General features: G+C 40.9%; 1 protein-coding gene across 8 annotated transcripts in view; it reads left to right on the forward strand.

Annotated features, from left to right (window-relative positions):
• The window catches only part of ADGRG1 (adhesion G protein-coupled receptor G1), a 78,093-nt gene that overhangs the window by 51,115 nt on the left and 2,709 nt on the right, over nucleotides 1-24,269 (forward strand). For 5 of the 8 annotated variants that reach the window (XM_074198643.1, XM_074198671.1, XM_074198653.1 and 2 more), the window contains 12 exons: nucleotides 11,272-11,367; nucleotides 12,756-13,178; nucleotides 13,913-14,045; nucleotides 15,618-15,759; nucleotides 16,111-16,242; nucleotides 17,064-17,180; nucleotides 17,729-17,774; nucleotides 19,290-19,393; nucleotides 19,490-19,608; nucleotides 20,193-20,461; nucleotides 22,233-22,341; nucleotides 22,930-23,198. In XM_074198643.1, the coding sequence (XP_074054744.1) occupies nucleotides 11,286-11,367; nucleotides 12,756-13,178; nucleotides 13,913-14,045; nucleotides 15,618-15,759; nucleotides 16,111-16,242; nucleotides 17,064-17,180; nucleotides 17,729-17,774; nucleotides 19,290-19,393; nucleotides 19,490-19,608; nucleotides 20,193-20,461; nucleotides 22,233-22,341; nucleotides 22,930-23,198 (1,945 nt within the window). In that variant the 5' untranslated portion in view covers nucleotides 11,272-11,285. The other 3 variants (XM_074198625.1, XM_074198634.1, XM_074198615.1) reach the window with 2 other exon arrangements.

A 24,269-nucleotide genomic window follows, 5' to 3' on the forward strand; every position in this document is an offset into this window, starting at 1 on the left:
ATCATCACTCTTCATTTTGCCTCATGGGCAATTGGCTAGACAACTACCTGAAAGACAGTATAGGAGAAAGAACACTTAAGACCTGGGTTCTCATGCCATCAAATACCTTTCATCTCTAAAATTCTATAATCCCCTGAAAGCCTAATGCTACAAGGAAAGTTTTAGATGGCTCAACTGGGAATGTTTGGCATTTCTCATCCAGGATCTGACTCAATCTGGGGGACCATGCAGGAAGCCACTTAGTAAGGAAAGAGGAAGCTGCAGCCTGAGGAATTTCTCTGTCACTTTCCTTGGCTAACTACTGGCTTCCTAAATTGATGTGGCACTAATTATATTCCTCACCCACCCCTTCTCCAAGTGGGACATGTACCTCTAGCCAGACACTATGTGAATACTGAGTCCCACACCAGCTCCCCATTCTCTGTCTCCTACCCTGCTCCTCCTCCTCCCATCAGCCCCACCAAACCAAAAAGAAAGGTCAATCTACTTAGAAAAGAAAATCTTTTAATGCATCTCAAAGACAGATGGACACAATCTTTATAATTACACTGATTTGAACTATTGGTGTCTTTCATTCAGATAAATCATCGATGAACTTTCTGGGCCAAGCTCTGCTTATATGGATATCCATTTAGGAAGGAAGGAAGGAAGGAAGGAAGGAAGGAAGGAAGGAAGGAAGGAAGGAAGGAAGGAAGAAAGGAAGAGAGGGAGGGACTTCATGAATACCTGCTATGTGTTAAGTTCTTTACAATTACTATCTGATTTGGTCCTTAAAACAACCTTAGAAGGTAGGTGCTACTATTTTCTCCATTTTACAGAAGAGGAAACTGAGACTGGGTTCATGAATACCTGCTATGTGTTAAGTTCTTTACAATTACTATCTGATTTGGTCCTTAAAACAACCTTAGAAGGTAGGTGCTATTATTTTCTCCATTTTACAGAAGAGGAAACTGAGACTGGGAGATGTTTAGGGTTACACAGCTAGTATCTGAAACAGGATTTGAACTCAGGTCTTCCTGACTTCAAGTCCAGCTCTCTATCCATTATATTACCTACATGTCTTGGGGGTTCCATCAGTCCCACAAAACATTTGATATTGATATCTCCATATCATTCAAGGATCCCTTCATTGACAGAAAGAGTTAATCCCTCCCCCTCTTCCCAAGTCTTAGATTGGATTAGTTGCATTCCAGATTTTTGACCCTTTTTAGTAATCGTGTTTGAAGTGAAGTGACCCAGGCAGAATTCTAGTTCAGTAAAAGTAGTTTTAAAATTAAATATTCAACAATACTCCCCTTTCCCATTGCCTTCCCCACTCTGACCCATTTCCCACCACCCTTTGACTCTCTCCTTGCAAGGCAGGTCACATGTTTGATCTCAGTGACTCCAGTACATCTTAATTACATCGGGATACCACTGTGCCCATATAGTTGGATACAATGAGGGTAAGCACAGGATACATGGGCTCTGACCTCCATGAGCCCATTGTTTGAAAAGGAAGGAGCCCTTCTAGAGAAGTTTAGTTAGACTACCTCTCAACTCTTCCTCTCTTAATACAGAGTTCTGTTTGCATTGCTTCTGCATCCCACTAACCTTCAGTGTCTCCCACTAGCCATAGGATAAAGACCAAAGTCTTCAGAGAAGGAAGAATAACAGGCAAACAAATATTTACATGTATGACACAACATATGAGTAAATATATACAAAACAAGTGAGATAGATATACTCTTAGAGGATTTATTAAGTACCTACAGTTAAAAAGAAAAGACAATCCTTGACCTCCAAAAGTTTACACTATACTCTAACAACCCATAGAGAAATAGTCTCAGATATTATGAGCTAAAATTAGATTAAGCCTTCAATCTAATATGTGAGGTTCCTCCATAATATAGAACTACCCTGAACCATCAAACTTTTTTCTTCCTATTTCTCCACATGTAAGCTCTGGTAGCATTGATGTTCCCTGAACATACTCTCATTCCTGCGCCCCCATCTTTATTCTCTTTTCCTTGAATGTTCTCTCAGGTCTCCACTTACCCAAATTCTACATCACTTTTAGTCTCCTCTTTGAAGTCTTTGTTGCCCACCGCAGTCCATAATGATCATTCCCTAGACCATTTTCTGTTTCCTGTATGTACCATGCAATTCACAACCTATCCTAGTCTTAGTCTTGGTTTCCTGTGTGGAAGTCTTTTTTCTCATGCAAACCAGAGGTTCCCTTAGAAAAGTAAGGACATTGTCTTCTCCCTCCCAAAGCACACCCCAGAGCCCATGCCAGTATTACTATAGCAAGTCATGCTATCAATGATTTGGTGCCAGCTAGGTTGGTATCACTTAGCAACTCATCTTTGAGTTCATTATAGTGGAAGATGGGAAATTATTAATTTGATGGGATAGCTAAAGTGAACTTTTCATTCTCTTTGAATTTCCTACTCTAAATATTCTGAAGTTTACACTGGCAATAGGGACCCGGAAGCAAAGACCAGAGGCTTAATTGTGTCCAGGTAAAGGCTCTAATTTCTATATAGATACAGTTGTTGTATCAGTCTTGCTGTACTGAACTTTAATTCTCCAAAATTTGAGTTAATTTAAACAATTGATCTATGACCTGGACCCTCCATTCCATTTCAGCCCTCAGAAGCTAGCACTAGAAGGTCAGTGAGTAATAAGACTGTAAACTTGAGAGAAAGCTTTGAGAAAGGCATGAATTTGGTCAGAGTGCATCATTATAAACTGATATCAGGAACATTGAGGTTGGTGGATTTTCTGAACTCAGAAGTTATGGGGTGTAGTAGGGTTAAGGTGGATCTGTTGACTGTAATTAGTCTGACACCAATACATTGTGTCTGGAAGCAGGGGACTATGGAGGCTGTCCATGGAGGCTAAACAGAGCAAGTCAAAGATTCTACAATGATTAACAATAGGATTCAGTCTATGAGTAGACTGGGCTAGATAGGGAGAGTGAGATAGAGAAGAGAGGGAAGAGAAAAAGGAGAGAAGAGAGAAATATGAGCTTGAGTATTAGTTGACTTCTATGGCAAGTCAATGTCAAAATCTAAGCTTTTGTTCAGAAAAATTTAGGTCGACTCAAATGATGGACCAACTTATATCTGGTAATATAGATATGTTTACCAATTGAAATTTAGGGGTGGCTAGGTGGCACAGTGGATAAAGCACCAGTCCTTGAGTCAGGAGTACCTGGGTTCAAATCCGGTTTCAGACACTTAATAATTACCTAGCTGTGTGGCCTTGGGCAAGCCACTTAACCCCATTTGCCTTGGAAAAACCTAAAAAAAAGAAATTTAGATGCTTCTAGGACCCCTTTTCCATTATTTTCTGAGCACACCTAAATGAAGGACAGTTTGCTAAGTGCTCTGAAGTAGGAAAGGAGGAATCGAGATTAAGAGAATGACAGAAGTGTGGTATAGGAGTTTGAAGACCTGAGTTTTTGGTTTTACCTTTTTTATAAATCTTAACTTGGACCCTTATTACTTAGAGACCTTAAGCAAGTCACTTTTTTTCAATTCAAGTCTCATTTTCTTATCTGCAAAATCAGTGATATGGTTTAGGTCAGGGAATCTTCTAATCCAAAATGTCGATACATTTCAAGAAGTCCAAAAACCTAGAATTCTTAGCATCCTGATAACCATTTCAGTATAATTGGTTTTTATTGTAATCCTGTATGTTTTGCATTAGGCATTAAAAATCCTTGTTCTAAGAAGGGGTGTCCACTTTCCCCAGAATGTCAAAGGATCCATGACACAAAAAGGCTAAGAACCCTTGGACTCCAGTCATCCTGGAAAGTAATTTGTAACTGTGCCCAGAAATTTACTAAGCTGAATTTCCTTTGACTCAGCTATACCACTACTAGGCCTACACCCAAAAGAAATCAATGAAAAGACAAGGATCAATATGTACAAAAATATTTATAGCAGATCTTTTTCCTGGTAATCCAAAATTAGAAACTAAGGGGTCTCCCTTTGGGAAATGGTTAAACCCATCATGATATATGAATGGAATGGAATGGTATTATACCATTAGAAATGATGAAATGGACAGTTTCAAAGAAAACTACAACTTCTCTGGACCAAGGCAGAGCAAAAGGACAGAACTAAGGGAATCAGTTATACAATAATGATAACCTGAGAGAGAAAAACATTCATGAAAGACTTTAAGACTCCCAGCAATGAAATGATTAACCACAAGTTCCGAAGAATGAAAATGAAGCAAACCACTCACTTCCTAAAAAAGAAAAAGGTGATGAACCTATGATGCAAAAAGAGACATACAGTTTTAGATATAGCTAAGGTAGCAATTTGTTCTCCAGGCTATAGCTAAGTATTGAGTCAGGATCTCAGTCAAATCCCCAGATAAGTTTTCATGCTGGACCAGCAAGGTCCAGGTACCACTTGTGACACAAGAGCCATCACCTCCAAAAACCCTCCCATGTTCTTCAAATTCAAGACTTTAGACAACTTTCATGATGTTCTAGAAAACAATTCACCTCTTTCATCTTATAGACAAGGAAACTGAGGCTAAAGGAGAGAAAATGACTTGTCAATAGTTTTACAGTTATTAAATGAGACAAAGATTTCCAGTACTTTGTCTTTTCCAAGAAATCCCATGCTGCCTTTTTTTTGGAAAAGGCAGTTATGTGGTCCAGGGGATTAGTTTAAAGCTAGGAATGACCTGAGTTTGAATTTTGCCTCACAAACTTAATAGCTGTGTGGTCCTCAGTCAATCACTCAATCTGTTTTAAAATGGGAATAATAAGGAACACTGACTTTGCAGCATTGTGAGAATGAAAGATAATATATGGAAAGCATTTTGCAAATTTTAAATAAATGCTACATATTTCCAAATCTATCCAACCTGGTGAGAAGAGAGAAATACAAAGAAAACCATCCTGGAACTATTATTAACTCAATGATTGCCAAAAAGAAGGCTGATGTGACTTCATCCTCTTAAGAGAATTGGCTCCCTAGAGGAGTAGGAGGTCAACCCCAAACCCAATGTATCACAGTTCTTATTTGCTGGCTTCAGACATCTCTCCATGGAAGGAGGACCAGAGTCCTCTAGGCTCTAAGCAATGGAAGCTGCCTTTCTGTCCTCACAGTTCAGCTGTCCTGGCTGTCCTAGAATCTAGGGTATGATCAATTATAGTGATTGCTCTGTGCTTTGAACTGGACTCTGACCCAGGGAAGCAACCGATGGAGAAGGTCCTTAAGCAACTGGTACTAAAATAGTCTTGAAGTAATAAGGCTTCATATATATGTATATATATATATATATATATATGCATATATATATAAATAAATTATTATATAATTACACAATATATTTAGTCATATCATTTTATCATGCTTTAGTATATTATATAATGATTGATATTAAATTAATAAATAATAATACATGAATCGATTTTATATTAATAAATGATATTTTATCCATATATATAATCAGCTCATAATTCCACCCATTCAATTATTATCATCTGTCAAAATGGTCTGAGGTTATTGCCCTCCCACACAACCTCCAAGTACTCTTTTGTCACTTAGAGAATATGTTAGGATCATTATAGAGGGAATTCCCAGGACAGAATTGGAGAACAGGAAGAGACCCATTCGTGCAATACTTAGCACATACTAAACAATTGAAAAAATTCTTTTTTTATTCATTCATTCATTCATTCACTTGAGTGGCCATCTGGAGGAGCCAATCTCTAGAGGAATCCTTCCTGATTATCACATCTGATAAGTGTTTTGCTTAGAGAGCTCCAAAGAGGGGAAACAACCACCCCCTCAAAAGTAACCATCAGAACGTTGGACAGCTCAAATTGCTAGGAAGGTTTTCTTGGTGTCAAATCCAAATTTATCATTTTGCAGCTCCCCCTCCTGCCCCCTACTCCTTCTGTCTTTGGCACCAAATGGATTAAGTCCAATGCTTCTTGCAAATTCTTGATGCCCCCTATCATGCCCCCCCTTTCCCATTTTCTCATAGCTCACATCCTGAGATCCACCCACACTGGCATCCTTGGAGTTTCTTGCACAAGAAACACCATCTCCCAAATCTGGGCATTTTCTAGGTCTTTCCCTCATTCCTGAAACACTCTCCCATCTCATCTCCTCCTGACTTCTCCAACTTCCTTTAAGGCCCAGAAAATATCTCATCATCTGTTGGAAGCTTTCCCTAATCTTTCTTTATTCCAGTGTCTTTTATCTGTTGATTATTTCCTATTTATCTCACATATTATATTTGTTCCAATTGTTTGCATGCTCTCTTTCCCCATTAGATTGAGCTCCTTGAGGTCAGGAACTGTCTTTTGTCTGTCTTTGGTCGTTTCTGTTTTTGTTTTTGTTTTCACAAGGCAATGGAGTTAAGTGACTTGCCCAGGGTCACACAGCTAGGCAATTTTTAAGTGTCTGAGGTTGGATTTGAACTCAGGTACTCCTGACTCCAGGGCCAAGGTTCTATCCACTGAGCCACCTAGATGCCCTCTTTTCCTTTCTTTGTATAGCTAATCCATAGCTGAATCTTCTCTTCAGGCTAACCATCCCCAGTTTTTTCAACCTAGTCTTTTGTCATGGACTCAGGGTAGTTCATTGTTCAAATTACTCCTCTCTGAACATTCTCCAGTTTATCCATTAAGTTCAGAACCAAGCACAATTCTGGGGAGTGAGATAGGACTAGACATAAACTCTGAAATCCCTATTGAGATTCTGTTGCTCCATAATATACTTAATGGTATGCTATCTCACTGTCCTTGGATTATTGTTTGGGTGTGAAACTTATCTTTCTCTCATGTCCAGTCTAGCACATAGGGATAGCTTAGTAAATATTTAATGAGCCGAGTTACATACCCAGCCAGTCAATAGCATTGCTCAGAGGCCCACTCCGTGATCCAGTGAACCGTGAATGTACAGAGGACTTCGGGCTCAGCTCTACTTTCATTTACTATTTTTGAATTGAGGAAAATCATTTTGAAAACTGCTTTATTCCTCCCAATCCCCACTCCATCTAAGAAGGGGAACCAGCACAAGGATAGTCAGTTAAAGAGTTGAGGGATATAAAAGAGGAAAGAAATATAATTCCTATTCATTTGATCATCCCAGCTTACATGCTTTCTTTGCAAGAGATAGTGCCCGATTTTATACTATTTTGGAGTTTGGATTCTACCGGCTACATTCTCCAGTGCCCTTTAGGAAGTAGAAAGAGCAGTAGACTGAACTCAAATTGATTGAACCCTAGGTATTAATCCTTAGTTTTGTTAAATGTAGGACAGGAAGGTTGAACCAGATGATGATAGTTTAATTTAAAAGCGATAAAGTTCACAAACACCCCTGGATGGAGGTAATATATGTTACTATTATTTTACAGATCAAAAAGGGAGGTTATGTGAACAGGCTCAAAAAGCTAACAATTATCTGGGATTGAATTTGAACCCAGGATCACCTTTCTTCAAATTCTGCACTATTTCTACTGGACCAAGCTGCTTCTGTGGTTATTTATAAGTTCCTCTCAGTCCTGACATCCTCTGTTCTAAAGTTCATCTCAGATATTCTGTGTTCTGAGGTCCTTCTCAGCTCTGAAATTCTGGATTCTAAGGTCCTTCCATCTCTGACACTTCCCAGTTCTAACATTCTCCGATCTAAGACCCCTTCAAACTCTGACATTCTTTGTCCCCACCCAGCTGTGATATGGTGTTCTAAGGTCTTTTCCAGCCTTGATCTTGTATATAATGATGTCCCTTCTGTCACTTTGGGAGTCTAAGTCTAAATGGAAAGAAGTCACCTCTTGAATAGTGAGGTGGCTGTTTTCCCATTTCCTGGTGCATTCCAAGCGGGGTTATGGTGTGTGGGATATAGAGAATAGACAAATTTCACTGAAGTTTAACTGGCAGTACCTCCCACATGTGGGCTTTGACTTTCACAAATTCTGGATGTCCAAGATGCATTTATCATCCATTCAGGAAACAGCTAGTCTTCATTTTCACTGAAGCCGAGCATGACTAAAGGTAGGGATGTGAAATGACACTAGATAGATAGATTGGAGCCATCTGGTGGAGATCTTAGAAACCAGAGTTTATAGGAACTCTTAGAGGCAAATGAGAGGATTTTGAGCAAGAGTCAGACATATGTCTAGAGAAAAAAGATTTTGACACTGGTGTAGAGAATAGATCAGAGTGAGGGCACCTTTAACAGTCCCCCACTACTTCCATTCAACACCTTGAAACTTTCCCAGAATGACTTCCCTTCCTTTATCTCATTTGACTTTTCATCATTGTTTTATCATGGAGTCAGAACAGAGACTCTTTCCTCATCTATTCAAAGCTCTTCTCCCTCTGCCATTCCATGTTTTAAAACCCTCTTCAGCTCTGCCATTGGAAATTTTTAAATTCTTCTTTCCACAGTCAGCACCAGAGACAGATAAGGTAGGCTGCCATTGAAAATACAAGTTCAAAGAGAATACAAGAAGGAAGACAACATGACTTTTATAAATGTCTATTGCTTATTGCTAGAAAAATCCTTTTCTCCATAGAATTAAGCAAGTCAACAAACATTTATTAAATGTATCAAGCACTATTCTAAATGCTGGAAATTCAATGAGATAGATCTTCTGACCTCAAAGAGCTTATAGTCTTAAAAAAGAAGACAATGCATAAAAGGGAAATAAAAGGGAATCTTGTATTCTCTCTCCCTGCCAAAAAAGAAAAAAAACAAACTAAAAAGTGGGAGGAAGAAGAGATGAAAGTGGGAAAGGGACATTGTAGAGAAAGTCCTGAAGGTGGGAGTATAGCCTAGAGAAAAATGAAGTCATAGCTAGTCTGAGTCTCCTCAAAATAGAGAGCTGGAAATGGGGGTGTGAAGGGGGAAGGGGGAGAAGATGGAACCAGTCAATGAGAAAATGAGGTCATAGAGTTGGAGGGTACTTGGAGTATGTGAAGTCTAGGGGTGCAGTGAGCCTAGTCTAAAGAGGTTTCTGGAACATTGTAGAATAAGGAGTCATCCCAAAGAAGGATGAAAAGTAGGAATCGTTGAATCACAGAATCTGAGAGTTGGATGGGAGCTCAGCTATCACTAGGCCAATTGTTTTCTGACCTTGACATATCTAACAAGTGACTATCTGCTTAAATTCTGCTTAAACTCTCCAAAGAGGGGGAACTCATCATCCTTCAAAGCAATCTATTTCACTTTGGGTAGCTAGGTAAATAGAATGACAGCCTGAAATAAAAAGACAAATCTCCCTGAGTTCAAAACTAGCCTCAGATACTTACTGATTGAGTGACCACAGGCAAGTCACTCAACTCTTTTTCCCACAGTTTCCTTATCTGTAAAATGTGCTAGAGAAGAAGATAGCAAATCACTATAGCATCTCTTTCCAGAAAACCCTAAATGTGGCTCATGAAGAGTTGAACACAACTGAAAAATGACTCACCAAAATCTGTTAGAACATTTTTCCTAACATCTAATTCAAATTTTCCAATTTTCCATTTCTATCCATTTCTCCTAGTTCTGCAACTAAGTGGGACTAGTTAAGTCTCCCTGAATTCTCTCTAGTTTATCCATGTTCTTCTTAAACTTCCATGTGAGGTGCAGCACTTCCCACACAAGGTCTGATAGCAGCAGAGTAGAGTGGAAGTCATCTTCCTATGCTTGGAGGCCACACCTTGATGAATGCAACCCAGGAAAGTATAACTCAACTGACTCATATTGCACTCACAGGTCTCTAAAACCCTTAGGCCTTTCTGATAGTGGCAGTGGGATTTTTGTTATTGAATTATTTTTGACCCCATTTGGGGTTTTCTTGGCAAAGATATTGGAGTGGTTTGCCATTTCCTTCTCAGTGTATAAGTGAAGAAACTGAGGCAAACAGGGTTTAGAGACTTTCTCAGGATCATAATCCAGTAAGTGTCTGAGGTCAGATTTGAACTCAGGAAGATAAGTCCTCCTGATTTCATTTGAGGTTTTCTTGAAATCACTGGGTGGTGCAGGGGATGGAATTGTGTTATTGGAAATATCAAATGAGAAAGCACTTGGCAAACATTATTATTGTCATCAGCATCATTATTATTTCAAACTCCTTTGTAGTATAATGGAAAGAACATTAGCATTCGAATCAGCAGATATGGGTTCAAATTCCAGCTGTGATATTTCATAGTTGAGTGAAGTCCACTAATCTCTTTGAGTCTTGGTTTCCACCTTTGTAAATCTAAAGGATGGGGCAGAATAATCCTAAGGTTTCTCCCATCTCCAGAGTCACAGATCCCTATCAAGGGCCAATATAAACAATTGCCTCATACAGTCTGACCAATTAATAGAGGGTTGCACCCTAAACCACAGACCAGGTAACAATCGTGAAACAAGTTTTGTGACATTTCTACCTGGAGAGGGAAATGAATGAACTATTGCTCTTCCTTGTGGCAGAAGGTAGAATAGCTGTGCAGGTAATGACCTCTCCTTTGGGTCGATCTTGGAGCCTCACTGTGTGTTGTCCTTTATTTTTCTCTTGCTCTGGGGGTTTCTAAGTTTTGCAGTTGTCTGCAACCCTAAGCCTCCTCTGTAGCCGGGAACATATGAAGCTACAGTGGATTAGGGGGATTGGAAAGGAATTCAGGAGACCCCCAATCTTAGGATCAGAGGGGACTACAGATATCATCTAATCCAGAGGTTGCCAAGGATGCTGATAAATGCATCCCTCTCATTTTACAGATGAGGGCATGGGTCCACTTGAGGAAACAACTCACTCAAGTTCAGTAAGTGTCAGAAACACTCTGACACTAGATGTTCCATTCTGGGTGGTAGTCTTGGTTCTGTCACTAACTTTCTGAACAAGTCACATTTCCCTCTCTGTGCTTCAGTTGCCTCATCTATGAAATAGGGGATTGGACTTGATGATCTTGAAGGTCTTCTCCTGCTCCAAGATTGAATCTTTTGACAGCTCTGAGAAGATCCTCAGATTTGATGTTTGAAAAAAAAACCTGTATAGCTTTGCAACCCAGTGCATAGCCATGATACACTGACCATCCACTGGTTTACATTTATCATCTCTCTTCTGTTTCTCTCAATAATCCTGTGAGGGAGCTGGTATGTTAATGCCCATTTTACAGATGAGGGAACTGAGACCACCAGAGGTTAAGTGATTTGCCCAGGATCACCCACTAAGAAGTTTATAAGATAGTATTAGACTAAAGGGTTTCCTGATTCTATGATCCAGAAAAGGAAAAAAAAATACCAAGATGAAGTTTGATGTTGATCCTGTCTTTTTTTTCAGGTGGTGAACTCCCTATGAAGCTGATGAGGAAAATGGCAAGCCAGGCATTTCCTAAGATGGTGGCTTTCCATATGAGTCTGCTCTTCCTCCTCCAAGGTATTGTATATTCCTTCTTCCCTGTATATCCTTTTCCCAGATGAACCGTCTCTCAGTGCTTTATTTTCAAGAATCAACTTCTTTCCATTTGTATTGGCAACTCTACCAAGCATGTAAAATATGTTCCAGGGGAAGCATCCCAGACTAAAGTTAGTCAGGAATGCTGACTCTACCACTGATTCCCAGTGTGACCTTTGTAGAATTATCTCCCCTTTATTGGACCTCAGTTTCCTCATCTTTATATTGAAGATGTTGGAAAAGAGAGGCTCCATAGCCCTTTTGCCTTTTTTAATCTTCTCAACAGGTAGTGGAGAGATGAGAGGGAGGGAGAGAATTTAGAACTTAAAGAAATTTTAATGACTATTTAAAATAAATGTTTTAGTAATAAATAAATGGATGAATAAAAGAAAATCAGAGGATTTAACTTGATGACCTTTTCTATCAGCTCCAGATCCTAAGGACCTCCCTTTCCCTTAGATCTCATCACTCTCACTTTCTAAGTCTCCCCCTCCAAATCCCTACTATTCTATGACTTCTGTTGAGTAGATATGTACTTGGCAAAAAGATCCTAAAGCTAGAAAGGACTTCAGGGGTCATCCAACACAATCCCTCATTTTACAAAGAAGGAAACTGAGGTCTAGGGAGGTAATGATTTACTTTAAGTCATATAGGTAGCAAGTGTCAGAGATGGAATTTGAACTTGTCACAGTATCATGCTCCCTCCATAGAAATGCTTAATAAAAATTTACTAGATTCACCAATGCTCTCATCTTTCTCCCCCTTCTCCATTTTATAGATTAGGAAATCAAGGCAGAAAAGGTATTTTATATAGAATCTTATACAGTTGGAAAAATAATCTTTTTTTGCAAGACAAATGGGGTTAAGTGGCTTGCCCAAGGCCACACAGCTAGGTAATTATTAAGTGTCTGAGACCAGATTTGAACCCAGGTACTCCTGACTCCAGGGCCCGTGCTTTATCCACTGTGCCACCTAGCCACACCCGGAAAAATAATCTTTAAGTAAAAGTATTATGGGAAGATACCAAGCCTGTAGGGCACTCAAAAGTCTAAAGAGACTGACTATCATAAGCACTCAACAGAGATCATGGAATAATAGAGGTTGTGAGGTGGAGGCTCAGAAATTCAGGATGGCGGGGCCCAAGGGAAAGGGAAATCCATAGGATCTGAAGCTGGAAGAAAATTCAGAGACCATCATGCTAAATCCTCTCATTTCATTTTTGTAATTTGTTCATTCATTCATTTAAGATACAGGACCTGGCTCTCATTACCCTCCTTGATGGAAAGAGGGAAGTCCCAAGGATGCTGAATTTTTGCTCCCATCACAATCATGCTGTTTCATGTTGTATCTTTTTCTTCTTTTTGCCACAGGGACACAAGGCAGTAACCACAAAGACGAGTTCAGGTTCTGTGGGGAAAGGAATCAGACCCATCTGAGCAGCCTGAACTACTTTCAAGTTCATTCCCACCATATTATCATTGAGAACACAGAAAAGAACCTCACAATTAAGGCCCCATTTCCAGCATCCCAGCTGTCCTGGTCTTTCCCTAATCCCCTAGGCCCATATCATTTTTGCCTCTACTGGCTTCCAAATTCTGGGAAGCTCCAACTCACTTATGGCAAGACTACTTATGAAATGAGTAACCGGGCCCATGAATTCTTGTGCTTCAGTCATTTTGAGTCAGCAAGTTCAAACCAGGAACCCTCACTATTCAACCCTTCCTTTAGCTCCTGGAGAAAACCACAGAACACCAGTCTTCTCAGTAGCCATCAATATACCTTCTACTTCCACGGTAATGATGGGAGGTGGGCACAGGGTCTGGAGGAGGTTGGGGCAGGGGAGGTTTTCCATCCATTCTTTGAGTTTCTCTTCTTCCTTCTCCCAATCTGCTGAGATGAATAGAATTATCTAAGTAGAGACAAGACAAGGTAGGTTCTTTCAGGGCTCTCCTCTAGGGTCTAACCTATTTCAAAGTGAGTATGTAGAGAGTGCAAATGAATTTATAAACTGATAGAGAAGGGGGAGGGCATGTACACAACGAGAAAGGCATTTACCCAAATAATTTCCTTACAGGGGAGAGGAAGGCAAGGGCAAAGGAGAAATCCTGATCAAGTGATATAAGAAATTTGAGAAGGTAGCAGTCACTAAAAACCAAGTTATCAGAGGTTTTTGGAGGAGGTGACCCCTGAGTTGTGCCTGTTTGTGCCCAAAGGGTAACTGGAATGCAATCTAATTCATTAGATTATAAACTCCTTGAGGGTAGAGACTGTCTTTTGCCTTTTTTTGTATCTTTGTGCACAGTATCTGACACCTAGAAGGTGCTTAATAAATATTGATTGATTGATGTATGAGTCTATTGGTTGAAGGTGGAGGTAAAGGAGTTCAATTTAGAGTCCTCAACAACCAAGAGAACTGGTCCTCATGCTCCCTTTGGTGGAAGAAGCCCTGCCCTGCTTAGGTAGGAGGAAATTAGGTAGAGTGAGGGTGATGGAACCATCTTGACTACAACTCTCTTTCCTTCCCCAGATCCCCCTGATGCCATCTCTTCCCACAATGGTTTGGTTGACATGTGTGACCTGAAACGAGAACTACAGCTACTTAATAAGCTGTTGAGTCCTGAAAAGACCGGTAGGAAGCTATCACCTACCTCCATCAACCAGTGAGTACAACAAAACCTTCCTGCTGCTTATCCAACAGTGTCAGGATATGGGGTACTGAGCCAGAAGGGATGGGATGCTTAGGCTGACCTTGGGAAGCTGTCCAACCACAAACTAGGAAGGGATAAAAGGGAAAAGGGAGGAACCTTTGAGTCATAGTTCCTAGAATCACAAAATTTTAGATTTGGAAAAAACTTAGTCTAACCCATACATGAAAAGACAACTCCAGGTGGTAAGTGACCATGTGGCCTCTGTTAAATACCACTAAGTCAGGGAACTCTTCACTTCCTGAAGTCTCCCAACTCTCTTTCTTCTTTGTCAGAGAGTTCTTTGGTCATGTGAAAAGACCTATGAACCTGGAAGCAGGATCCAGGCTGACCCTTGTTGACTGAAACTCTTGGCAAGTCCATTGTCTACTGCAGATCTTAGTCTCATTTTTTAAAGAGAGGTTATATCAGATCACCACTAAGGTGGCTTCTAAAGTTTTGTGAAATTAAGCTTCCTCCTTTAGGGTCAGGTCAAAGAACAGCATCTAAAGAAAATCTCATCTCTTCTTTCAGAACACTGGCTCTTTCCCCCCATTCCTGTGTGTCCTGGACTTTTAGGGCAGACTCATGCATAAATGCACAAAACAAAACATACAATATTAAAAAGAAAGGCAATTACATTGAAATGTAATTATCAATTTACAAAAATACATGTTAACTTTTTTTAAAGGAAGAAAAAGAGTCCCAAGAGTGATTTGCCCAAGGTCATGCTGGGTTTAGGGACAGAGGATTTGAATCTCAATTTTCTCTTTCTCTCCTAAGATACTTTTACTTCTCCTCAACTCAGCCTCCTGCTCTTTCTGACTTCCTTTAAGTCCCAACTAAAATCCTTCCTCCTATAGGAAACCTTCTCTTAACTCCATTGCCTTCCCTAGATTAATTATTTCTTATCTTGTGAGTGACTTGTTTGCAAGTATTTTTTTTTGCTTACTGTCTCCCTCATTAGATTGTGAGTTCCTTAAGGACAGGGACTGTCTTTTGTCCTTTTTGTTTCCCCAGCCTTAGCTCATAGTAGGCACCTAATAAATGTTTATTGATTGCTCCCTCCCTCTCTTTCCCACCTCTGATCTGTCATTTTTTTCTCTATCTTGTCTTCCTCTAGATTTTGCCTTCCTTTCTTATCTGTTCCTCCAGTTACTTCTTTTTCTTCTTCTTCTTCTTCTTCTTCTTCTTCTTCTTCTTCTTCTTCTTCTTCTTCTTCTTCTTCTTCTCTCTCTCTCTCTCTCTCTCTCTCTCTCTCTCTCTCTCTGTATATGTGTGTGTGTGTCTCCCTGATCTGCCCTTTTCCCCTCTCCCTCTATAATAGAAATAACTACAGTTCATAGTTCTAAGCTGCTGGAAACTCTTTACTCACCTCTTAGATAAATACGGAAATATGAGCCTAAGAAATGCTAGGTGATTTTCCCAGGGTTCCACAGCTACTTAGTGTTGGATGCAGGTCTTCTGATCATAAAATTCCTTGCTCTTTCCACTATGTCAAGACTTCAGTGATTAGGGGGGCCTCTATTCTCTCTTCTTACTCTCTAGGTATCTCCAGAGCTTAGAATTAAAGTTGGTGGGTGTACACTTCAAAGGGGAAAAGGCTTCCTTTGAGGAGGAGAATATCAATGCTACTGTGTGGAAACTGAAGCCAGGAGTTAAGGATCTGCACATCCATTCCAAAGTGAAGGTCAGTATCTGGGCAGTGGAGGAAAAGAGAGAAAGGGGGAAGGGAGGAGAAGGGGAAAACTGATCAGGTATTAGTCCCAAGAGAGATCAGGGAAGGAACCAGGAGTTACTAAAAATCACCTCTCATGATCTCAGAAGGGACTATATAGAGGGACCAACCACAGTGTCATTTGGGCCATGGCAGGGTGGGGTTACTCATCATTCCTATTTCTAGAGCTATGGTCTCAAGGTTGAGTCTGAGAGACAGAGATATTTTGTTTCTCAGCCCCATCCCTCATCATACTCATTGGAGTTCGTTGTAGCTCAACTGCTTCAGTTAATTCCTCTGATGAGCATCCCTTGGATTTTGCAGATGGACCAGAGCACACTGCAAGAATACTCTGTGAAGCTGCCCAGTGCCCTCTTTGAAAAGGCCAAAGGCAGGAAAGGAGAAGCTGACAAAAAACTACTTCTTGTGGATTTTAGCAGCCCGGCCCTATTCCAGGTACTCCAAATGGGGAGCTATCCTGCCTTTCCATTCCTGCAAGGGAAAAGCAATTCATATAAATGGGTCAAGGAAAGAGAACAAGAGGAAACAGGGGACTAAAACTGAATAAATCATAAGAGCAATAATTTACATTTCTATAGCCTTTTCCTTATAACATCCCTGATTCTCATTCAGAGCCAGTTTTACCCACAGGCAGAATAAGTCACCTATTCAGTGACTTGAGAAACCAATAAAACTTTTGACTCTAAGATCACCATGACCCACCACTACTACCACTGTTTGCGGATGCCTACAATTCCCTTTTTGGGAAGGTTACTTTCATTCCACAGTGAGAGGTGGAGCTTTAAATGCAACTCAACCTGAGAGTGGTGTCATAGTGATTTAGACCCTCTTCCAGTCACATGAGAGCATGTGTATATAGTAGGAGTGGGGAGAGAAGAGAAGAGAAGGGAAGGGAAAGGACTCTGCAGGTAGGGTGGGTAGGGAAGGAAAGAGACACTACACAGGTGGATTAGAGCAAAGGGTAGGCAAATTTGGCAGGGAGCTTCAGAAAATAAGCTTGCCCATTTTCACAATTTCACTATAAAACCTCTTAGGCCTGTTTAGCAGGGCAGGATAGATGCAAGAATAGCATCATAGGATCACAGAGTCCATCCTGTCCAACCCCCTCATTTTACAGATGAGGAAACTGAGGCCCACAAAAGTTAAGTGATTTATCCGAGGTCACACAGCTAGTCACTAGCAGACACAGAAGAAGATGCCATCAGTAGAAAGAGGTGGCAAGGAGGTAGAAAGTTTTATTTTCCCTATGACTACAGGATAAAAACTCCAGTCAAGTCCTCGGGGGAAAAGTCCTGGGTATTGCTGTAGAGAACACCAAAGTATCCAACCTCCAGGAACCTGTGGTCCTCACCTTCCATCATCAGCCACAGCCGGTGAGTAGAAGCCCTGCCTGGGGGTGGGGGTGGGGGAGTAGAAGTGTTCCAAAGTAGTGAAGTCCACCTGATCTCCCTGCTTTAAAGGAGATCTTTTCTTTCCTCAGTGGACCAGGGAAAGGCTGGGAATTCAGAATCTCTTGTCACAAATTTGAATGAATGAATGAGTAGGATTTGGAGGTAGAAAAAGTATTAGATATCATCTAATCAAAGCTCCTTATTCCTAAGTGGAGAAAATTGGGGCTCAGAGATGGGAAGTGACTTACTCAGAATCACCCAACCAGCAAGGGATAGAACCAAGAAAAACTCATTGGTCATTACTTTCCTTTACACCTCTCATGCCCTTGCCCCAGTTTCTTTCTTCTCCCTGCTTATCTGTGACTATGAAATTGCTGCCCATTTTGAATAAATTAACCAGTGGATTCTTTCCAGGAAGATAAGTCTATTTGCACATGAAGGCTTAGAATTAAATTATTTTGCCTCCCTAATCTTCTAAGCTACAGGGAGAGCTGAGAGTAATAAATCCCTATCTTTTTTGGTTTTAACAGAAAAATGTGACCCTACAATGTGTGTTCTGGAAAGACAGCCCTGACTGTAAGTATGGAAAAAGTGAACAGGGGTCTGCTCAGCATTAGGTTAATTCCTAATATGAAACTTTGAATTGGGTTATATTTAAAAGATTGAAGCAGAGACCTAGGAAATTTTGAGATGAGTATAAAAGAGGGAGATGGATAGGATTCAGCCAAGAAGAAAAGTAAAAACAAAACATCGGATAATAGATCTGGAAGTTGTTAGAAGAAATCTAAAAGACCATCTAGATCAGCCCCTTCATTTTACAGATGAGGAAACTGAAGCCAGAAAATTTAGGGGATGAGCTAGCTATTCTGTGACAGAGGCAGGAGAAGATACCATCAGGAGGGGGGGGGAGGTAACCAGGTTTCCTATGTCTTCAAGTCAAAAACTATACTATACCTTAGTGGCCTTGGGACTTCAAATCCTGCCTTTTTTCCACTGAGTCATACTGCTTGCTTATAAGGCAGCTGAAATAAAGACTGAACTGGGAATGAGGATGACTGGTAAAGGGGTAGGACCTGGAGAGCTTTAAGCCAAGCAGAGATGGACCCAGGAAGGGAATGATGAAGACTCAGACATGAAGCTAGAAATCAGTAATTTTAGGTTAATGATGAATGAGATTAGGGAAAGTGTTCCCTTTAGAGGAAGGTTAGGTCTACAAGATGCTCCTAGAAGAGTTGGGATAAACTTCAGGAGAACAGAACCATGTTGGATCTTTGAAGGATGTGATCTGACCTTGGAGGTGGTAGGAGGCACTATAGTCTGCCCCAAACCACCCTTCATTAGCTTGAGATGTTTTATGGAATATCCCCAAACTACTCAGAACAGGAGATATAACCCTTTTGCTGTTCTCAAACTAGCTTTATTGACTGGAATGAGGATTCAGAGTCAATTCAATGATTTAACACTGAATAATTCGTCAACAAGTTAAGTCTTTCCTTGTGTTTTTTCTCTGCCAAGGGGAACCCTCAAAGAGGTGATGGCACAGGATTAGTACCCTAGATTAGGACCGTGGAGATCATCTAATCCAATCTACTCACTTTAGATATGAGGGAACTGAGGTGAAATTAGAAGTGACTTAGGATCCTAGACTCATAGCTTTAAAGCTGGAAGGAATCATAGAGCATCTAGTCAAGAGCTTCTCAACCTGGGGGTCTTTGAACTTTTAAAATTTTTAATTTATTTATCTATTTTGATCCATATAACAACATTCCAATATAATTGATTTCCTTTGTATGCCTATATATTTTATGTGTTTCAAAACCTTATTCTGAAAAGAGGTCCACAAAGACTACAAAAGAGGCTTCATCGCCTGCCCATGGGGTACATGACTCAGAAAAAGGTGAAGAACGCAGACTAGTCTAGCCCCTTTGCAGAGGAGGGCAGACCACTGACAAGTTAGCTAGGGAGAGGCTGGGGGAAGTCATTGATAGAGGAGTCTGGAAACTCACTCTAAATGGAAGGAGACTACATAGAGAAGTCTTTCTGCCCATGAGAGGGGTAGAACTGATCTGGTTGGGGCCTATATCTCCTCAGTCACAAGCCCAGGGAGTTGGAGTGATTCTGGCTGCAAGACAAAGGTGGGGGAAACAAACACATCCTGCTTCTGCAACCATCTCACTTACTTTGCTGTCCTGATGGTGAGTCATAGTACATACCCCTGCCTACCCTTTCCCAAGCTGCTCCCTTGTCCATCTTTCACTTGGGTTTACCATGACTCTTCTTTCCCACCACAGGTCTCTTCTGTGGACATCGACATTGTCCACAAGCACTATCTCACCCTCCTTTCCTATGTTGGCTGTGTCATCTCGGCCTTGGCTTGTGTGCTGACGATTGCCATCTACCTCTTCTCTCGGTATGGATCAGTCTGATCTCTGGAGAAGGGGGTGGGATGATGGTACAAAGGAGAAGGGAATTCATCCTTCCAAATTCCAAGAATTCATGAACTCAGAAAAATATTGGGTTCATCTTCCATGATTCTGTAATTGGATTCCTAGGGGAAAAAAAAGGCTGCCTGGAGAAGGCATGCTCACGAAGCCCAGGGAACTTTCCACATATCTTGAATCTCAGGTCTAGGGTCGACATTAAGCATATCATAGGATCTTAGATCTGGAAAGGACCTCAGAGAAGATTTAATCTGACCCTGTTTGTTTGCAAGTGGACCTTGCAGAGCCAGGATGTAAACCAAGATCTTCTGACTTAAAATCCATCATTCTCTTCATTGCTTATTTGTGCTTGGGTCAAGCCATATTACAATGGCAAGGATGCTAGCTTTGGAGTTCAAACTAGAGTTTGAAGCCTAGTTCTACTCCTTGGTACCTATGTGACAATAGATGAAGGACTTTCCCTCTATTCCTCTGCAAAAAAAAGGGGGTTAGAGCATCTAGTCCCTCAGACCTCTTTCCACCATTAAATTCTATGCCTTTGTGCTTCCTTCAGGAGAAAGAAGAGGGACTACACCATCAAAGTCCACATGAACCTTCTACTCTCCGTCTTCTTCCTGGATCTGAGCTTTCTACTCAGTGAGCCCATGGCTCTCCTGGAGAATGAGATGGGCTGCCGGACCAGTGCCATCTTCCTGCACTTCTCTCTGCTGGCTTGCCTCACTTGGATGGGCATCGAAGGCTACAACCTCTACCGGCTAGTTGTGGAAGTCTTCAGCACCTATGTCCATGGCTACCTGGTCAAGCTATGCCTTGTGGGCTGGGGTGAGCACTCAGGGTGGCCCTGGAAGGTGGAATTTAGGTTGAGGATTCTGAGCTAGGTAGAAATGGAGATGGTCAAATGGCAGATCCTGAGCAAACAGGTAGAGGAGGCTGAGAAGATCAAATGGGGTATCTTTGAATGTCATCTTGATCCTGAAAAGAGAGCTTATTTTTTGATGTATTGCTGCTGAGTAATGTATATTATGGATTACTCCTTACATCCTGAAATTCCTTCCTTCCTTAACTCTCATGATGATACTATTGTACTATTCTAGTTCATCTATCCATTCCTTTTTTGATCCTTCCAACCATTTATTTTGAAATATTGCATGTAAATGCTTGGTAAATTATAGTGGTATCTAGATGTCAATTATATCATTTAATTAAGAAATATTGTAGAGTACTGGCCGGTACTGGGGGAGACATAATCTAACTTCCTGTTTGTTTCTGCTTTATCTTCCTTCTTCTCTTCTCACTGTGAGTACCCTATAAGTCCCTGTCGTTGTTTCTCGTTTTCCCCTCAGTCTCTCCCAGGGTCTAAGGTCATCTCTGGTTGTCCTGATCCATATCTGGCACCTGGACCCAGATGGCTCCTGAGGAGAAAGTGAGGCTGGTGACTTTACACAGCCTTCTCTCACTTAAATTCAATTCACTTGCATATCATGGCATCCCTCCCTGAAGTCATGGTCTTCTTCAGTAATGACAACAACCATCCCTCTTCCCTCTTCCCACTGTATGAATAAATCCCAGTGCCATATCTCTAGTCTAACTTCTCTGGGCTCTCAACTCACATTTCCAGCTCAATACTTCCATGTGAATATATTTCATTATCCCCTGAAACTCAAGATTATCTAGACTGAATTCATTTTAACCTCCCCTCCTCCAAACCTCAGGTCCTTCTCCTGACCCTCCTGTCTCTTTACATGATATCACTATTTTTGCAGTTATTTAGAGGTACATCCCATGGTTGCTGTTGGTGGTGATGGTCATTTCAGTTGTTTCTGGCTTTTCATGACTCCATTTGGGATTTTCTTGGCAAAGATACTGGAGTGGTTTGCCAATTTCTTCCCCAGCTCAGTGTATAGATGAGGAAACTGAGGCAAACAGATTTAAGCTACTTGCCCATAGTCACACAGCTAGTACATGCCTGAAGCCAGATTTGAAATCAGGTTCTCCTGAATCCAGGACCCATGTTCTATTCACTGTACTACACATGGTACCTGGGTCCAAATACCTCTTCTTCCTTTTACTCTCTGCATGACCAGTAATTTCCCTGCAACTTAGTTTTCTCATCAATAAAAGTTAAGGATTAGGTCCCTTCCACCTCAGCATCTATGATCTTTGACCTTTCCCTTCAATGACCTAGACTTGGGCCTCTTCTCTAGCTACTTTTATCCTACCTCACCTGGCAGCTCCTGCCCTCATTAAGATGGATGGGGTTCAGATGGAGTTCGGGGAAATGTTAGGGTAACTTTCTAAGAGGTCCTCCTAAAAATACAGTTTTAAAGATGATTTATTCCATGTTCTCTCTTAATCTTAATCTCTTTAAGAAACCAATAATCCTTTTTATGAAGATCAAAATATTTATGCAAAGGGATCAAGGTTTGATGGGTTTCTGGGCAGGTTTCCTCTCTCCTACCTTTCTCAGCAGCACTACACATTGCTCTCAATGGTGGCAATGTAGTCAGAGACTGGTAGGGCAAGGGCTGATGGGGTAGAAGACAAAATTGAATCTAGCTGGGGAGAATATAATTCTGAGATGTTTTCTCTCCAGGGCTCCCTATCTTTTTGGTGATGGTGACGGCATTGGTGGATGGGGAGAACTATGGCTCTATTATACTCACTGTCCAGAAGTCATCTGAAGATATCATCTACCCTTCCATGTATGTATCCACTATGAAAGGTGTGGGGAAAAGCAGAGAATTAGGGAACCATCGGGCTCTAATTCCCCTCCTAACATCTGTTCTACCTTTATCTTCATATCCACATATAATTAAATAAGTTTCTGCTTCCCTGCCCAACCTGCCAGTTAGTTGTGCTGGTTTTCGTTTTTTACCTGCCTCCTATTACCTATATTCCTCTTTCTATTCTTCAAAATGCCCATAACACACCAGCCCTGGAGTCAAGCACCGGCCCTGGAGTCAGGAGTACCTGAGTTCAAATTTGACCTCAGACACTTAATAATTACCTAGCTGTGTGGCCTTGGGCAAGCCACTTAACCCCATTTGCCTTGCAAAAATCCTCAAAAACAAACAAAATGCCCCATAACCCTCCTACTAGCCCCTGTCTACCCTCTTCTGACAGAGGTAGAAGCTCCAGGGCTATCTCTCCTCATCATGTAACTAGGAAGAGGCAGAACTAGCAATCTCTCCTAACTCCTAGTTCTGAACGTTTTCCCCAAGGTAGGCTCTTAATCTCAGTTCTCTTGTTTTTCTTCTCTCCTCCCTTCCTGGTCCTTGGATCTCCTGTAGGTGCTGGATCAGGGACCCGATTGTCAGCTACATCATGAACCTGGGCTATTTCTGCCTGGTCTTCCTGTTTAATGCCGTGATGCTGGGAACCATGACAGTGCAGATCCTGCGGCTGAACCAGTGTGGCCAGAAGTGGCAGCATGCCCTCACTCTGCTAGGTCTAAGCCTGGTCCTGGGTATCCCTTGGGCTCTGGTCTTTTTTGCCTTTACCTCAGGCATCTTCCAGTTGGTTGTGCTTTATCTCTTCAGCATCATCACTTCCTTCCAAGGTGGGTAGTTCTCTTCAGAGCAAATCTGACCTAAAGGGAGAGTATCAAAGTTTTCCTGCTCCTTTGCTATTCTCTTCCTGACTTCTAGGGGGACTCCATCCTTGATTGTTGTATCCAATACCAGGAAAGAATAATCAAATGGGATAATTGGGCTAGATGACCTCTAAGGCCTTTTAAATTGCTATAAACTTAAGTTTTCTGACCTGTCTTCCTTCCCCTTGACCTTTCTGGCAGCAAAAACAATAGAGAGAACGCTTGACCTAAGTTTTTTCACCTGTAAAAGAAGGGGGTCTGGTTAGAATCAATGACATCTAGGATCCCTTCTAACTCTAAATCAATGATTCTATGAATCAACAAATATTTTCTTTTCAATTTAAAAAATATCATTTTTAACATTCAATTTTTTTAAATTTTGAGTTCCAAATTCTCTCCCTCCCTTCAATCCACCTCCTACTCATTGAAATTGCTTACCATGATTATACAGCTAAATTCGTGTATTATCCAATCAACAAGTCATTTTCAAGTGATTCCTATATTCCAAGCAATGAGGACACAAAAACAAAAAAAAGAAGTCTGTAACTTTGTTAGCTTTAATCTTCTAGGGTTAGGGGTGGCAAGAGGTGACAACAAAGCATGCAGACAAATATGAAATATATAATAGCTAACTTTTATATAACTTTTTAAGATTGGCAAAATACTTCCTCACCCAAACCCTGGAAGGTGGTTGTTATCATTATCCTCATGTTACAGAAGAGGAAATTGACAGAGATTAAATGATTTGTCTGGGGATTTATGACTAGTAAGCATCTGAGATATAATTTGAACCCAAGTCTTCTGACTCCAAGTATAGCCCTCTATCCACTGTACCACCTAGCTGTCAAACAGACACATAGGTCAAATAATTTAACAGCTAGGTAGCACAGTATATAGAGTGCCTGTCCTGAGACTGGAAGACTATTTTCCTGAATTCAACTCTGGTCTCAGACACTTACTGCGTGACCCTAGATAAGTCACTTCACCCTGTCTGCTTCAGTTTCCTCATTTATAAAATTATCTGGAGAAGAAAAAGGC

This window comes from Macrotis lagotis, chromosome 1, assembly GCF_037893015.1.
Source record: "Macrotis lagotis isolate mMagLag1 chromosome 1, bilby.v1.9.chrom.fasta, whole genome shotgun sequence".
NCBI lineage: Eukaryota > Metazoa > Chordata > Mammalia > Peramelemorphia > Peramelidae > Macrotis > Macrotis lagotis.